Here is an 18,769-nt window from a genome sequence, read left to right on the forward strand (position 1 = left end):
GACAACTAATTACAACCACTCTCACTTACTCAGTGACACTCACACACAAACACTGTGGCACTGACATCAATAAAAGGACTGAAAATCCCAAAACAAACTTGTTATCACTGCATTTTTATTGATGAATTGTATTCTACATTTTGCAACATCACTTTCAGAAATATTCCAAGTTCATTGAGGATATGTTCATGGAGAGAACATTTCAGTCAATCAACAGCAAAACACTACTTCATACAACTCTTTGACTTGACAAGTTTAAAAGCCTCCTTCATGCGGTATGAGAAAGCAAAGCAATTACACATGGAATTTCCTCAATACCTCATTGACAAACCACAGGACCATCGTCTCCTATTGTGACTTCAAACTTCCACACTGAGAAATGAATTACATAATATATTCACATATAAAAAATAACTCCGATGCACTCTGTTTATACCCACTTTTAACTCATTAAAACACACAGCATGCAATGTTTCAAGTATATTTCAAATGTATATATATTTGCAAATATATACATTTCAATGCCAAAGTAAATGCTGTTCAATTACGACCAATTGCAGCTTATATTGAGAAGAATATTTTGCAGATTCAAAACGATAGTCGGCGACTTCTCGCAATATGAGGATGTCCCATGTTGAAATAGAATCTAAAATCTACCTGAAATGATAAAGAAAATAATTTGAGTCTACGCATTCAAGTCGCCTCTGGCTCTATTCACAGCACTGAATCAACCAATCCTTAGCTGAAGGTCTCACTCCATGGAGGATGGACAAGACTAATTCTGCCTCTGCAATGTCAGACTGATGACGGGCCATTTTTGGAAGGCACATTGACATGTTTCTCTATCTGTGTGTTCAGCCGGATGCAAACGAGAGCCTGGAAATTACTCTGGAGAGTAGCAGAAATGTGTGCAGCAAGTGATCACTGGGCCAATATTTATTCTACAAACAACAAGCTCACTGAAAATATTATGTAATGATTATTGCCTCTGGTTTGTACGAATATTGGCCTGTCAATATCCTAAAATATAGTAGTTATGAAATGTTCAAAAGTATATCATTGGCCATGCACCATCTTGCAGGTGAGATGTTGATTGAAAGTGCAAGATCAACAAATATCTATGGTTTCTTTCCATCTTCCGAAACAGTTTAATAGATTTCTGTGAAACAAGAAAAGTTACTTTCTTCATTAATTGAAACAAGCCTCATGCATGTATTAAATGTTTAACTGAAAAATAAATGTCAAGTTTCCATGATGATTTTCAACATTACATAATGCTCAAGATATTTCAGAATTTTGCAGAAAACCGAGGCATCCCATTCTCTCCTCTGCATCAGAAACATTGGAACTCAGAGGGAAACGCAGCAATTCTAGGTTTGATGCGTATGTTGTAAAATTTTGGATCGCACATCCAGTGCATGTCAACAGTGAAGGCACAACTGATATGCGAGTTATCAGGGGAAGTCAGATGCATTTTCTGATTGGATAACAGAGGTAACAAGGCAATGGCTGTATCATAGTTCTATCGAATCATGCAGTGCAGTGAAGCTCACTTGGCCATTTGTAATCAGAAACAAACAACGGGAATTGCTAGAAAAACTCAGCATGTCTGGACACATGTTTGAAAGACATCAAAGTTAAAGTTACAGGCCCAGTGACTCTTCTTCAAAGAAGCACAGGAGCTTGGTTGTCAGTGTGGTGACTGTTACATGTAGCAGGAGGGTTCTCACAACAGTAATTAAACAACTCTCTGTGAAAAAGGAGAGAAGGTGGAGAATAATGGAAAAGGATAACGGGGAATACCAGGAACATTGGAGCAGTTTTTCTTTTCCAAAAGGCCATTCGAAAACACTAAAATGGTTAAGCAGCTGATCTGATAGTCTGGGTTTCAAAGGCAGCCGTGAGTTCTTGGCATTTGTCATGTTCTGCTTCAGGAGATGTATTAGTCTTCGGGAATGGGTGTGAGTGCAATTCCTGAAAGCATACCACATCAAACGCGCGTCTCTTTGCACATTACAAGTAAAGGTCCTAAGCTCTGTATTCCCTGTGAGCGACAAGAACTAAACCATTCAAAATGTTCAGCACGGAAAACCCCATCTTTCGTATTCTCCATACAGCCGGTTGATGATGCATTGAAACAGCAATTTTGTAGATTGTAATTACAAAATTGGGTGAAGATCAGCGATTCGAAGAACTGACACGACGCAGTGTATGAAGAATAGCATCGAATTCATTTTTTAAAGACGGTTCTTATGCTATTCAAAAAAAAATCGTTCTCCAACAATACATTTCTTTCTTCGTGACTAGCTGTGGAAATAGGGCACAGGTAGCTTTGGGCGTTGTTCCTGGATTTTCAAGTAAATATAATATTATCATGGAATTAAAAAGAGTTATGGCAGTGTGAATGCATAGAAAGGTGGTTAGAGATGTGAGTATCTGTTATTCAACTCACCGAGGGAACAAAGACCACTGTCATCATCTGTAAGTGTGAGGGGTTCATCAGGATCACTGTCCAATTGTAACTTTCCATCATGGGATTCTGCATCTTCAGTCTCAACATCGTCATAATCACCACGAATTCGACCTAGTGGGAAAGATGAGCATCACTAATACAAATTGAAATACACAACAACGATAACTGGAAAACGAGATTACTGCCTCAGATAAGGCAAGTGCTGGAAACTGAGACCAGAAGAGTTAGGTCGGTCATCGTAATTCTGAAGTTACGGAATGAGAAGAGTTGGTGCAATTTGGAATTGTTTTGCCTGGAAATGAGAATGTGAAAGGTTATCTGGTCGAATTATTCAAGACAATAACCCGGATAAGACAGGGTTTGCAAATAAAACTATTTCAACTGATTAGACTATTTTAGCTCGAGGTATTATGCACAGAATTAATGCCAGACCGTTCAGGGAAGATGGCAAGAAAGGATAAAGCTGTACAAGGGCTCGGAAATATATTTCACAAACATTTGCTGATGTCTGATCAACTCTTAATTTTAAATGTGGCCGAGATTACTATTGGTCAAAGGTATTTATGGACATGTTTCAAAGGCAGGGAGCTGGTATTAGGCCACACCATAGTTTGGAATTATCTCATTGAATGCAGGAAGAGTTACGAAGGGCTGAGAGACCTACCGCTGTATCTATCTTGCAATTGACTGACTTGGAGCTGAGCATGCAGAGTTGCTGCCATGGCTGCGATGAGTCATGAAATGATAACGACTGTCGTTGGGGAAGACAGGAACGAACATTTCACTATGGTAGAGAGATCAAAGATCAGGGATCATACATTTCAGAGAAGTGATGGGAGAAGTAAACAGGAAATCTTCCACTCTCTGCCAGGAAGGTTGATAGAGGCAAAACACACTCATAACACGATTCAGTGGTACACTTGCAATGTCAAGACATACAAGGCTGTGGGCCAAGGTGTGCTGGCAAATACGATTAGAATGATAACCTGGTTGTTTTTGGCCGGCACGAGCCGCAGCAACAATGTCCATGACCATGTGTTATCAAAACAGCGGTTTTCACTTTAACTAACACTCCTCATGAAACAGCCAGTGCTCACACTATCCTGTGAACGCAGTCGCCACATTACCTTGTGAGGGTTGCCATCGTGAAATTTTGGGCAGCATAGACAGTGTAGGACAAAAATGAATTGACTGAAAGTGAAGCCAAACACACCTGGAATGCTGTTGGATTTCACCTCAAGATTTTCAGATCCGGGATTATTGTCAGTCAAGTTGTGGCTGGTGTAGTATTCAATGCGATTGAGTGAGTCAATAGAAGCATAAGTTACTAAAAATAAAAATGGAGAGTTATTTTCATGCTCGAATTCCAAGAGAAGCCAAGACCAAACAGATTTAGAATGAGCTGAAAATGTGTTGCTGGGAAAGCGCAGCAGGTCAGACAGCATCCAAGGAGCAGGAGAATCGACTTTTCGGGCATGAGTCCTGAGGAAGGGCTGATGCCTGAAACGTCGATTCTCCTGCTCCTTGGTTGCTGCCTGACCTGCTGCGCTTTTCCAGCAACACATTTTCAGCTCTGATCTCCAGCATCTGCAATCCTCACTTTCTCCTCGAAGATTTAGAATGAGGCAAGTATTCTTCAGCCAGAGGCTTGCGAATCTATGGAACACAGATGGCTATGGAGGCCAATCAGTGTGTATCTTAAAACAGAAATACAAAGGATATTGATTAATAAAACATCGAAGGAGAAGGCAAAGCAAAGTGGTTGAGAAGCACATCAGCCCTTATTGAATGACAGAATAGACTCGATGGGCCAAATGATCTAATCCTGCTCCTGTATGCCGTAGACTTATGGACTGTAGTTGAAGGTTTTATTTTATTAATTGTAGGGTGACAAGAGAAAGTATTGTTCTTTAATCGTGCCCGGAGAAATATCTAGAATAATGTCAAGTGAACCCACTGCGGGAAAGAATATGATATAAGAACTAAGAGCAGGAGTACTCCATCTGGCCGTTCCAGCCAGCTCTGCAGTTCAATAAGATCATAACTGATCTTTTCATGGCTTCAGTTCGACTTGCTCATGATTTTAATGTTCACAACATCATTCACCCCAGCTCTATAATCATCTGATGAGGCAGGGAATTCCATAAATTCTCAATCCTGTGGGTGAAAATGTTCCTCCTGAATTTTGTCCTAAATCTGCTATCTGTACTTTTCAGGCCACTTCCGTTCAAAAGCAGTCATTTCTAATTTTATTCCAACAAAAAATGGATAATTTCACATTTATCATCTACCAGGCATTTTCTTTCCATTAATTTACACTGTATCTGAACACCTGCAACGTTTCAGAGTCATATGCAGACTTTCAGCACCACTCATCTTCTGTGACTCATCATATTTGTTTATACATTGATCCCTCAATTTTGCTTCCACTCTTTGGTGCTGTGTGATCCATACTTATTGCAAAAGTTATATTATTTTAAAGTCAATGACGAATTGATTAGTTGGCCAGCCATCTGACGGGTCTTGGGTGGAACCAGGGTAGAAGTGAAATTGATAGATCTGTTTACATTTTCAACTACATTCCAGAAATAATCTATCAGGAATGTAGGGCAGTGAGAATTATTATATTGAAATTCTTACATCTCACTAAATGCGGACAGAGACACAGTTAATGAGGTAGCTTCCCACACAAGACGACCGTGTTTTAACTGTTAATCAGGTTCATTCAGTCAGTAATCATGGAAGACTGCAAATTGAATGGAAGCTATACTTATCCAGTCACGATTCACTGTACAATAGGAAATATATATACCTGGTCCATGTTTGTGATCCGTCCTCTTGCCAGGGGGAATATTCTCAATTTCTTCATAAATTCCTTGGTACAAACCAAGACTTGAGCCTCTGTCTCCACGGTAAAGTTCTGTTGAATAAATGATATACTGGTCAGCATTTGTAGTTGACCACTCGCAGAAAAAAGATGTTTATATCTGAAGAACCAGGAGAGAGAAGAACGAGTTCACGCAATGCTGGTGACTAGAATCTTCACACAACATGAACTGTTCGCTGAAGGGAGATCATCTTTGAAAAGCAAATGAACAGGCCATGATTAATTTCCATGGAATGTCAGTTACCGAACCCGAGTATGTCAAACAGAAAGAGTGAGATGTTCTTGTTGGTAAAAATATGGATATTTTGTTCTAATTTTTCTGATTCAAATATTTATTCAAGAAAATTCTCAGCTCGCAATGGTGCATGTGAGTCAATATGTTGAGTGCAGAAAAATGAAACTCTTTAATGCAATGAACAAATGAAAATGCCAATAACCTACTTTTTTTAAAACTTGATAACATTGAGGAGATTACACATTAATGCACAAGATGCCGTGGCGCTGACAAAAAAGGTTGATAACTATGTTGTTAGAATTGGACTACTTTCATTAAACAACTGCATTGTTATGACAATTAGTTAAAAACCAAAACGTGAGACGAATGAAATAAGGTGGACCTTGTTGACATTGTTCGTGATAGACTATGAAGTGCATAGTTTTTATGGCTATATGTAAAGGAAAATTAAGAGCATGTGAAAGGATAGAAAATGATTGTTCTTAGTGTTGATTGTCATTGCCAACTCGTGGAACATGGTTCCCAGGCAAACGCTTTTAAATTACTGTGCAAAGTACAGAAGTATTATTTACTCAGTCAAGGGAAGCCAGTTGTTGCCTCACTGAAAGTTCCCTGAAAAGGACCCTTAATCCTTTCAATGATATTGGGTTGTGGTAGCAGCACCGAGACACTGAAGAACCATGAATAAATAGTAACTAATGAAGAAATATTTGGATGCAGTCTGCAAATAACTGAATAAAACGGAGACACATTGCTGCAATCATTGACTTGCTCTGGAATGTCATGTATATTCAATGAAAGATAAGAAAGTGCAGTCTTTATATTTCTTGCCCAATGATAATGACTGGAGTAACTCAACATTATATGTTATTTCAGTTACACTCCAAATATATTGAACGACTTGGTGAATACTTCACACAGTTAGAATATTCTTTTATTTGCTATTTACAGTTTTGATGGATTTTTTCTGAGTGTTTAATAAAACTCAGCGTTTCATTTCGGCAAAGTCCCTCGAAGAAAACAGACAGCCAAGAAATGCCGCACAATCGTGACCATCTCAGTCAAATGCTGCAAAAGTGCAATAAAAATCTACAGCCCCGAGAACATATGCAACAATGAAAGGGACACAGTGTTAGCTCAGTCGGTAGATGTGATGCTTACCTTTCATTTGCAATTTTCTCTGCATGACCACCAGTAATGCGACCAACTCACAGATTAACAAGACTCCCAAAGATGAACAGACGGCAACAGGCATAGAAATAGGTGGACTTCCCTGCCCTTAAAGGATGGAGTACAAATGGGTTTAGCACAGTTAAAGTCTGCCATGGAAAATTGTAAATAACCATCATTAAGGAAACAATGGCACTAGCTTCCAAACCGTGAAAGTACCAACAGCATCAATGTCACTTTTCAGGAAAGTAACGCGAACACAAATACTAATCTTAGTATCAGTCAGTAATACCTGCAGGTGGAGGTGAAGGGGAGGCCGTCACCAACTCGGATCCTGTGGAACAGAAAGTACGAATAATTATGAAGGGAAATTTAACATAGGAAATCAAATAGTTGCCCTGATTTTTGACATGAATGATCACGGACAGGAGCCAGTCAATCAGTATCAATCTTACCAGAACACTTTACACTGGCAATTTCCTTGTGATGACACTTCCTTTTAGCTGGAGCTGCGGAGAGACAGTCAAACAGAGAGAATTCTCTTCCCTTGCACTTCACATCATTCTGCCAGATAACATCTTTCTCCTGGGAGAGAACGGCCGCATCTCGGGCTGATAGAGCAAAGCCGCATCCCAGCTCTCTGCAGACAACATTAGCATCAGTTATATCCCAGGAATCGCCACACAGCGTTCCCCAGCGTTTATCGCACATGATTTCCACTCTTCCAGAACAGTTGCTGCTTCCTCCATGCAGGTGCACACTGTCTTGCGTATCTGTGGTACAGAACTGATTATTAGTGAATTCAGTACAAAGCAGAATCTCCAAGAGTTGGCACAAAGAGAAAGAAGACGCACCTAGTTGTTGATGGCAGTAAGTTGAACTGAGGGTCTGCTCCTTTGTTCTATTGCTCTCTGTTGGAAGGAGAAAGATGCTCAGTCTATTGGAAATTCATGTTTGAAATGACACCCGAACATTGAGAAGGCTTGTCATGTTACCTGAACAAACTACACCAGCATCGTCCCGGTGTTGACAGTCGTGTTGACCCCACGGATCTGTGTGACATTGCCACAGTGTCGACTCGTGGGACAGACACTCCATCTCATCGAGCCAAATAGTTCCCGTTCCTGCTCCGAATGATTGAGCGTCGTATTCAACATACTGCAATGCACCACAGTGCAGCTGCTTACAAATCACTTTGGCATCGTGTGAATCCAATGTGTCTGAACACACTGTTCCCCAGGTCCCATTGTAGAACACCTCCACTCTTCCCTCACAGCGATGTTTCCCATTCACCAGCCGCAGCTCCTTGTGTTCTGTTCAAACAATAACAGATATCCAGATTGTTAGATTGCTCATGTCTCTGGTGTGTCCTGTGATTGCCATAACGAGCAGGATGCATGATAGGAACAAAGGGAATTGCTGGAGGAACTCAACAGAATCTGTGAAGAGCGAAAGCACAGACTAAACTTCAGGTCCAGTGACGCGTATTCTGAATGGAGGAAGCGTCACTGAACATGAAATGTTGACTCCTCTTTGTCTCGACAGATGCTGAAAGCCATATGACTTTTTCCAGAAATTTTCCTTTTTGTTTTAGATTCGCAGCATCCGCGGATCGTTGTGACCAGTTTTCTAAATAAAGCATAATGCAATGAAAAAAGGAATGAACCAAATGTGCATCGTGCATGGAGGTTAGAAAGACTTCACCAAGACACTACTAGAATCTGGCGAACTGTTTGAGAACCCGAAATGCTCGAGAAGCAGAAACTGACAGAAAACAAAAAGCCTGTGTTACAAAGTAAATTGTCCACTTTGCAGAAGTGACGATCCACTGGAACTGGTTCTGATCTCATGGCTGCACAATTTTATATATACATGCAATCAATTTTAAATTTGTATCACCAGGGAAGTTTCAAACTGCTCAGTTTAAAGCAAATTCCGGAATATTTTTACTGTTCTGAAAAATCATGCAAAACGAAAGTGCACAGTAATAAATAGGCAGTACAGGAATGTACAGGAGCGATGTCTAATGCAGGGAAGTCTGGTCAGAAACAGAAAGAGAAAAAAATCACTCCTTCATTTTCGAGTCACAAATAGTTCGATAGACACACAAACAGGTCTCATATTTCTGGTGGCTCGATACAAAAATAAAGATCATAAATTTGGGATGAACTTTTCGTCAACCCTTTATGAAATTCAGGACAATATTGACATCCACTTGGAGGAGTGACAACAGATCAAAGATGACACTTTTCATGACAAACGCGATTTGTATCAATAGATGGTGACAAAAACTGACAGAAAAGCAATTTAGATTAGAGAAACGAATTGCTCTATCACTTTCTGTGAAGCACGTAAGTGTCAGAGATCATTTCTTTAAATTCCTGCCGCTGCTCTACATCCTTTCGAATTCAGTGAACATATGTCAGCATGACGTCTCACCTACAACCTTCGAGCAAAGTAAAAGCATTGAAAAATGGCCTCACCCGAGCACATAATTCTCACATCCTCTTTATGAGAACAGTCGTCTTGGTGACCCAATGGGACTGAAGGGCATTCCCAGAGAAATGATTCGTTTCCAAAACACTTCACATCCTTCCACCAAATGTGGCCTGAGCCCGGTCCAGAGGAGGAAGGGAGTGTCATGTCCAGTGCTTTTCCACAACCCAGTTGTTTACAAACGACTCCAGCGTCGACCACATCCCATAAATCATCACAAACTGAGCCCTATATTCCATTGTAGTAAATCTCCACTCGACCAGCACAAGGGCTTCCACCATCTGACAGCCTTAGCTGAAAGTGTTCTGTGAAACAATTACACATTCAATGTACATTCCCTTCATCACTCAGGGCAACACAGTGGAGAGATGCAGGGAAGACCGTTTTAAATGTTCTCATGAGAAGTACTTAATGTGCTGAAACATAATTTCTGACAAAACTAATCGATCAAGTGTAACCTTTTAGCACGAATGTCCAGCACATAAATGTTTCAAAATATCTAATTGCACTTGGTACTGCCAGGTTCAGTTTCTCTTTCTATGTTGAACATTCAGTGAAATATTTTGCAAACGGTTGCAGTTGTGCTTTCTCTATCTTGTCACTCCGTTTATGTCTGTCCACACGTTACTTTGTCTAATGCTCACCCTATTTTATAGTGCACATAACTGTACGTTCGTCCATTATAAATACCGTCTCAGCTTTCATTCATCAGCGCACATGGGAATACTATACTTTACGAGAATATAACTGAAAGACAACATATATAGTGGAGTGACAGCAATAGCACTTTGAGTAGTTTTAGAAGTGTAAATACTGAAAGAGGACCAAAAGTCATTTCAGGTTATGATCACGTGTACTTAGATATAAAGGTCCAGAACTAATTCACAGAATCACAGATTTAAGAAGTCTTCAGCGCAGAGAATGAACCTTCGGCCCACCAATTCTGTTTCTGTCAAAAACAAGCTCCGAAATATTTTAATCTCATTTCCCAGCACTTGGGTTCGTCCTTAACTCCTTCACATCGCAAGTGCACATCTAAATATATCTTAGATTTCACTAACGTTTCTGCCTCTACCACACTTACAGACAGTGAATTCCAGACGACTGCCCCTCCCAAGTGGATGAAAAAGAATATCCTCAGGTCCCTCTGAACCTTCTGTCCATCACCTTAACTCTATGCCGCAAGGTAAGCAATTGCATAACATAGGGGAAAGATTCCTTCTTGCTTATTATACACCTCAATTCTGCCCATACTCAGTCGCCTCTATTCAAAGGAAAAGAATCCAAATCTGACCAAGTTGTCTTCATAGCTAAATTTTGTTCATCTCAAAAAAATCTCTCATTCGTTTCCCCCTGCGTTGTCTCCATTACTGTCCAATCCATCCTCTGATGTGGATTCCTTAACTGCACACAGTTTTCTGCTCTGGTCTAAATCATGCTTCTTGCAGTTTGAGAATAAATTAAACTGCATCTCCCACCCCTCGGCATTTTTGCCTGTCTGATCAATATCTGTTTGTATTCATTCTCATCAAAATTTCAAATCGTAACGCCAACGTCACTCTCACAAAATTAGAAATGGCTGGTGAAATGCAGGAGGTTTACTGGCCTCTTTGGGAAGTGGTGTTAGCATTTCAAATCGAGTGACTCTTTATTTGAACTAACGCATTCTTTGTGCACGTGTGTCAACTTTTCCTTTGGGTTCAGAAACTGGAATTGTATTACTGATTAGATTAGATTACTTACAGTGTGGAAACAGGACCTTCGCCCCAACAAGTCCACTCTGACCCTCCAAAGAGCAACCAACCCAGACCCATTCCCCTACATCTCACACTACAGGCAATTTAACACGGCCAATTCGCCTATACTGCACATCTTTGGACTGTGAGACGAAATACACGCAGAAACGGGAGAATGTGCAAGCCACTCAGACAGTTCCTTGAAGTGGGAATTGCACCCGGGTCTCTGGCGCTGTAAGGCAGTAGTGCTAACCACTGTTCCAGCAGGCAATCTAATCTAATCTAAGATTAGGTTCCCTACATTGTGGAAAGTGGCCCTTTGGACCACCTGGTCGATACCGACCTTCCGAAATTTAACCCACCCAGACCCATTTCCCTCTGACTAATGCAAATAACACACTGCGCAATTTAGCATAGCCAATTCACCAGACCTGCCACGTAATGCTTGTATCTGACAACAAAGTGGTGTTAATTTTTCATATTCATCCATCTGCACCCGCCGCCCACCTCAGATCTGCTTTCATCCGAGCAATGAATAAATGGTTTGAGTGACACTGACAAACTCAGTGTACTTCTCAATTTACTCAGTAGATGAACATTTGGCTTGATATATCTGAGCTGGTTTAAATGTGAGATTCTACTTACCTGAACAGAGGACACCTACGCCACTGCCTTCGGTGACAGACGAATTCAATGTGTTGGAGATTCTGCAGTCCTGGAGCTGTGATTCATGTCCATGACATTGGACAACATGTACCCACGAACCACCATCACTCTCCCCGTACTTTGAAGAATTATATATTTCTAAGGCATAACCGCATCCCAGCTGTCTGCAGACAACGTTGGCATCATTCTGATCCCACACGGTGTCCTGCACTCCGCCCCAGCTTCCATTATAGTAAACTTCAACTCGGCCATCACAGCGGCTTTCGCCATTCACTAGTCTAAGCGCCCAATTTTCATCTGCAAAGGAAGAGTTACTGAGAACAGCGATTGATATGAACACAGATATTCGAGAACTGACAATCACAGGAAAATGGATGATTTGCAATCATAAAGATATTTTGTCGATTTACGTTTTCAAATACTTTCATCATGTCATCACATTTCTTCTGTAAACAAAATTGAGAGAGGCGGAGAAATAAAAGTGCTGCTATTCTAGCATTCGTTGAATATAAAGTCTCGACCTCATTCATTCAGGCAGATTCTCACTCTGCAGATGCTACTCCTATGCTTTGACCACTTATATGTTGCCACTACTCTCATTGTTGACGGCAGAGCATGTTGCACTGAGCAAATGACCCGCAACATGACTGAGGCAACGGTCAAGAAGATAATGGAGATTGAGGAACAAGTCTGTTTGAGAATTATAACATTCAAAACACTTGTGAAAATTTGGGATAGCTGATAAATTATACAACTTGATACTGTCACTCACTAACGTAACTGCCAATATTAACCATTTTCTTTTGAAAACTGTCTCCACGCTATTGATACGTCAAAATCTTTTATTAGAAGGTACGAATACATCTGATTTTTGCGGCGCCATTTGTGCAGATTCTGATATTCCCTGCCAGGAGTTGAGGGCAGAATGTCATGTCATAAAAATGTTGACACGAGCAATTCAGATGCGTTATGCATTCTCTGGGGGAATGTTGGAAAATGTATGCTCTTGAATTGGAGCCCAGTTTCAGCTCGTGAACAGGGTAACTATGAAGAAATATTGAAAATAAAACCCATGCAGCTCCAAATGTTTGTCAGTAAATCAAATCCGGTTTCCACATTTGATCTGCCCTACAAGGTCTTCAGGCTCATAAAAGAGTGAGAAAATCATAACTAAAGGCCTGTAAAACCAACTTGGTTAAACTGAAATTAGGCATCAGCACAAACCCTGCCCTCACTAGTCACATCTGCGTTCCCTGAAACACTAAGTATCAGAATAATACTCGTTAAAATGTTCGTGAAATATTCCAAATCTAAAACAGTGCAGAGAGTTGAGAAGCACTAACAGAATTAGTAACCCAGACAGAATGGATGCATTTGTGGAGAGAAAGGGGATTGACATTTGAAGAATGCGGCAGTTACATGCAGAGAGTTCTGAAATTAATTATCATCTTGGATGGCATTCAGAATTTTTTTAAAAGGATAATCTACATTTAATACAAATTAACTTCCGAAAACTCAAGTGTTGCATCTCAGAACATCATTGTGCCAAATCAAACATGGCCTCTTGATTTGCAAAGTGGAGGGAGAAATTAAGACCTGGTGGTGCTGAGGGTGCCCGAAATTCCAGAATGGCAGCTGGTAAAGATCAAACTGAGTTAATAGTCTGGAACGGAAAATTAGTCTGAGCGATGGTGGCAGTCAAACGATCATCAATTCTGCTAACAACTCATCTGGCTAATACTTTTCATTGTGGAAGGACATCTGCCGGTCTAACCTTTTCTGACTGACATATGACTGCAGATTATTCACCATATAGTTGAAAGGTAATGACTTCCTGAAGTGAATTTGTGCACCAGTTAAACCGAGATTCATCACAAAAGGCCAACAGGCCATGGGCTCACCAGTAACATTCCATTAAGTTATTAGTAAAATAATTCCAAACTTTAAGTACACAGAAACACTGTCAAGCAAAAGAACAATTTCTATAAAGGACACACCCGAGCAGATGACATTGGCCATATTTCCATGTGAACAGTTGAAGCTTTCCCCATGTAAAACTGGACAGTTCCACAACCGTCGCTCGTTTCCGTGGCATTCATAGTTTTCCTTCCACACTGGACGGGCTCCCCTCCCAAATCGAGCATCTCTCGGGATCGACTTTACAGTCCCGCATAAAAGGTGCTCACAGACCACATTGGCGTCTTGTAAGCCAAAGTAAACACCGCACAGCGTTCCCCACTCCTCTCCATATAGGACCTCCACTCGCCCAGAGCACCTGTTCTCCCCACCAAACAATCGGGGCCCATTGTTTCCTGTTTTGGATCAAACAAAGAAACAAACGTTTGCAAATATCCACGCACTTGTTCAAGATTCAAAAGAGAAAATAAATCGAATCTCATCCTCCATTGCCCAATACACATGCCAGTTACAATGTCTTCAAAATAATTACGATTATTTTATGAAACTCTTTCCACTATTCACAGTTAAACGGTATTCCCAAGACAGTAATTATGATGATTTACCTCAGTCCTGGAAAACATATGAAACGAGGATGTAAAGGTTTACTTGATGCAGTCCATAGTTTGATAACTGCAGTGTACTTTTGGTCCTGATTGCTCGTGAAGGTTAGAATGACTTTTTCAATCATGCAGTAATGCTTAACTCAATTTACTGATAAATATGTGGCTGCATTCTCGTTAGAGAGATGTGGTTGATGGTGATTTAACCTGATGGTCACTATTCGTCAGCCGAGGAATGAGGTCAGAAGTTTAGGACCATTATGGCAACTTCAGATTGTGTGTGTGTGTGTGTGTTGGGGGGGGGGGGCGGGAATGAACCAACGCTGATGGCATTACCTTATATCAAAGACCAGTCATTCAACCCACTGAGGTAGGCGATTCCATCAGGGTGTTACACTACAGTGCAGCTAACGAGGCGAATGTATTAAATGAATATTTTTGAAGGCAATTTCTGAAACATGGGCAACAAATAAGCTTACAAGTTTGAGGCAATTGGAGTAATTACAATGTTAAAAGTTTTTTTGTACAGTAAGATGTTGAGCGTCCAGGTGACCAAATCATGACCAATGCATCAAATGCTGGCTGCAATATGCAGTTTCAAGACTATTAACCTTTATTCTCCCATCGAACCTTCAGTAATGAAATGAATTATAACCTGAGAATGTGTACCGTTTGGTAGAATGTGACATGGACTTTCCCGAATTTGCATTGAGATGCAAAGTAACACTTCAAAATTAGTCACAGGTACCATGCATCAATGTTTTCAAACCATTATTCATGACATCTCCCAATTTCAGTAGAGCATGCAAAGAGAGCAGAACAGGGAAGTAAATGTCAGATGAAACTTTACGCAAAGAAGTTTCAGGCAGTATATTTTGGCAGCCTGGAAAATGAAGTACAACGTACGAGCATTTAGATGTTTTCACCTTTTCCCTCTTCAAGTTGTGAATAAGTGCACTTAGACAGAAGTGCTGGAGCTTCAAAAGCTGAGATACACCAAGTTGACAGAATACTTGGGAGAGTAGTCAGCAATGCAACTGAAACGTAAAATTAAGAATAGAAGAATTTAGGGCAGAAAGAGAGAAATAATTCCTTTGCGTTTGGGAAGATAGGAAAACCTTGTTTATAATTATGTGGAACACATAATTCACAAAGTGTGTCCTGGCTCTTGAGGAGGTGCATACTCGAAGAGATATGCAAAAAGGCTTCTATTTTCTATTGATGTGTATTGGAGAGGTTATGGATCGTATTGAAGCAATGGAGCTGGAACACATAGAGGTATACGAGAATATTACTTGATGAACAAAGCAGCAAACGAAAGAATTACTGGACCTGACTATTGATCATCGAAAGAGTAACAGGCAATAATGTAACGATTTGGGACAAAAGGTGCACAGTATTACATATTGGAATGTACTGAATTAGACTGCTGACAAAGTGCTTATACCATGCAAAATGCAACGTGTTACGAAGGCAAGATAAATTTACAGCAACGTAAATTTATAGAAAGTTCAGATATTGAGAAGGGTCGCAAGTAAGGGACAGAACGGTGAATAAATTACCATGATAATATCTATCAGCCAACGAGTGTTTGTGAGCTGGAACTTCTTGCTGAAAAAGTTGTTGGCAAGAGTGATCTTCAAAGATGTCTCACAGTCTGTTAGTATTGTTAAAAAATATAATTAGGTCAGGGAGATTCAGAAAATAAACAATTGCCTTGTCATAACTTTAATTGTCTGAGGTTCACGTCAATGTATCTGTATCGACCAACGATTCATATTGTCCTTCATGAACGAAGCATAGTCAATGTCCACACTAACGGATATTGACTGTGGACAGTTGAAGAAATGTATTTCCCAATCCAAACGCCAAAGTTTTCAAATGCTTAAATGTTCAATAATTTCGTCTAAATTTTACCTCATCACTGTTGTGCCAGGGAACATGAGAATCTGGAGGATTAGTTGAGATTTGTCACGGTGAAAGCAATGTCAGGAATGCCAGCGACATTACTCTTACACACATTAACTGGAAATGTGTCTTTCTCCTTTTGGTAAGCTTGTACTCACCTGAACATATCAGGGTGACATTGTTGTGTCCATTGCAATCCTGGTGCGTGGTTGAAGACTGTGGGCACTTCTCCAGCTGAGACTCATTGCCCGTACATTTAAACACCTCAGTAGCCGTGAGAACAGCACTGCCTCCCGAATGCATCGAGCTTGAAACAGACACTGCGACTCCACAATGAAGCTGTGCACAGACCACATTGGCGGTTTTCAAATCCCAGTCAAGCCCACACATTGTTTTCCAGGTGTCACCGAACTGGACCTCCAGTCTGCCAAAGCATTGGGAATTTTGAGGTACCAACCTCGGAGCTCTGTGATCTGAGATGTTAGAAGAGCACAGAATCATAGCAACTTGTAGCAACCGCGACTTAGATTATTTTCTGATAAACATTTATGTGATTAATTACAGGTCTGGCATTTCTCGAAATAAATTGTTCCTACAATCAGTTTGCTGCCCTGTCGATCTCATTCATGTTCACCCACAACCCCGACCCTCAGCTAATCTGACAAAAATCAACTTTCAACCTGAAGATAAATGACAGTAAGTGATTCTGCCAGCCAACTCAATGTCGAATCTCAGTGTGCATTAGGTTGTAAATGTGATCATTCCTGCAGCGCAGTTCTCTCAATGTGGCTTCAAGTGACTTCACTATGGACACCTGTCGTGCCCCTTTACCGGATTGGAAACGGTAACGGGAATTCACCTCTCCCATTGTCTTCAAATATTCACGCATTATATTACAGTACCGAATGAATTGGGCGTTTTGTTATTATCATGTTAATAATATTTGGATAGTTGTCGCTCTGCTATCTTATCCCTTTCTGGTTTCAGGCAGCTCCGGCTTGTGATAAAGCTCCAAAGAAATGGCAATAGATTTTTACCTGAACAGACGACACCAGCATCATTGCTGTGTGAGATGCTGTAGTGACCCCATTCCAGTGATTGACACTCCTTCAGAGCGCGCTCGGTCCCGCTGCACTGAACATTCCAGGTCACAATGGGTCCGGATCCTCGTCCAAAGTGAGCCCCGCCCGGGGCAGAGACCGCGTTCCCGCAGTCCAGCTCCCGACACACAACTGCAGCATCCGAAAGGTCCCAAAGATCATGATCAACTGTCCCCCACTGTCCCCTGTAGTGAATCTCCACTCGGCCAGCGCAAGGACTGCCCCCATTCGCAAGTCTCAGCCTCACCGTCTCTGTAAAATATAGAAATGGTAACCAAAGTGAATACTGCGCAATTGTGAAAGCTCCAATTGCTGTCTGCATTCCCACCTCACAATGCAATGGAAGTGATGGCATGGCAAAAAAATGCAGGCTATCGCAATGTAACTCACAATCCGTATTGTGGATGGTGCAATGCCATTTTAGAAGTGATGCTCACTCACAGAGAGCGAGGGTCAGAAAAATGTTTCCACAGAAACAATTCCCCTAAACCGGCCAACGTGAGGAGGTTTTTTTATTGCTCATTAATGACATATGGGCGCAAAGAATGGCGAGAAAAACACAACTGATCCTCACTGCGAACATCTGAAAACGAAACAGTACTTCCGCCTGTCACAGCCCGAAACATTGTGGGATGTATGGTCACGTGAGCACAATGTCACTGCTCAATAGTGAGTGAAATGGTTTCTACACATTGCTGAAAGCAGCACTGTGTGTGTTACTGAATTTTCACAGTTTCTCCATGTGTTGTCTCTATCTGCGAATGGCAATGTGCGTAGGAACTGATCCTTCACCCTCTCCTCCCCAGCAACCCTGAAATGAGAAAACTTCAGAAGTCATGCAGCCCCATTAGTTATGAACAGACAGCTGTTAAACATGAATTTTAAGGCAAGGAGATTCTTAGCACAACTTCGTTCTTGAACGGAATCATCAGAATATCGAGATTTGACTCCATCTGAAAAGAGCATGCAGTTACCTTTACTGTCGGCCTGAGTGTCAGCAGGTCTGCCTGAAATAGAAGGATGAAATAGAAGGATGAAAATTCAATTTAGCACGGACAGATAAATTAGACAAATGCAACAAATGCGGGCAATAATTATCATTAGCTTGCCAAATAATCATATTTTACACAGAGGGTGCAAGCTTATGGAAGAAGGTGCGAGCGGAAGTGATTTAGGCGGGTACAGTAACAACACTTAAAAGATATTCCGACAATTATATGGATAGGGATAGTTGAGAACGATATGAGTCAAGTGAAGAGAAATGGATTTGACATTTGTTGATTAACATTTGATCAGCCTGGACCAGTTTGGGACAAAGTCCCTATGCCCGTACTATGACTCTATATGATATCTGGAAAGTTCAAATTCTCATTTCATGCAATGCTGACAAAAGCAGGAAATATAATTACTGCAATTATGAAATATTGTCTGCTTTCTTCTAAATTTGACCAAATTGTTTCCACACAGACAGATGCGCTGCCAACTGTCTGACTGGTCTGCTCGTCACTGCGTTGCTACCTTCCTCAACATTGTGGTGATCCCCGCAAACAGGGACAATACTCCCCAGTTTCCAAAGCAA

At 40.9% G+C, this 18,769-nt stretch overlaps 2 protein-coding genes across 2 annotated transcripts in view; both read right to left on the bottom strand.

Moving 5' to 3' along the window:
• Positions 1-599: 599 nt before the first annotated feature.
• On the bottom strand, positions 600-7,527 carry LOC140460151 (scavenger receptor cysteine-rich type 1 protein M130-like). The gene is made up of 7 exons (XM_072554545.1): positions 7,221-7,527; positions 7,058-7,099; positions 6,757-6,873; positions 5,286-5,393; positions 3,687-3,800; positions 2,453-2,584; positions 600-657 (listed from the first exon to the last, which is right to left on the bottom strand). The coding sequence occupies exons 1-7, from the start codon at positions 7,474-7,476 to the stop codon at positions 647-649; spliced, it is 780 nt and encodes a 259-aa protein (XP_072410646.1). The 5' UTR covers positions 7,477-7,527; the 3' UTR covers positions 600-646.
• Positions 7,528-7,713: 186 nt separating this feature from the next.
• Positions 7,714-18,769, bottom strand: part of LOC140461065 (scavenger receptor cysteine-rich domain-containing protein DMBT1-like) — a 47,900-nt gene continuing 36,844 nt past the window's right edge. Inside the window, exons 7-12 of the mRNA XM_072555849.1 lie at positions 18,165-18,197; positions 17,128-17,442; positions 16,249-16,563; positions 13,661-13,975; positions 11,643-11,960; positions 7,714-8,078 (exon numbers count right to left, since the gene is read on the bottom strand). Coding sequence (XP_072411950.1) covers positions 7,714-8,078; positions 11,643-11,960; positions 13,661-13,975; positions 16,249-16,563; positions 17,128-17,442; positions 18,165-18,197 — 1,661 coding nt within the window. The remainder of the gene's footprint in view (positions 8,079-11,642; positions 11,961-13,660; positions 13,976-16,248; positions 16,564-17,127; positions 17,443-18,164; positions 18,198-18,769) is intronic.

The sequence above is a fragment of the Chiloscyllium punctatum genome, chromosome 36, assembly GCF_047496795.1.
Source record: "Chiloscyllium punctatum isolate Juve2018m chromosome 36, sChiPun1.3, whole genome shotgun sequence".
NCBI lineage: Eukaryota > Metazoa > Chordata > Chondrichthyes > Orectolobiformes > Hemiscylliidae > Chiloscyllium > Chiloscyllium punctatum.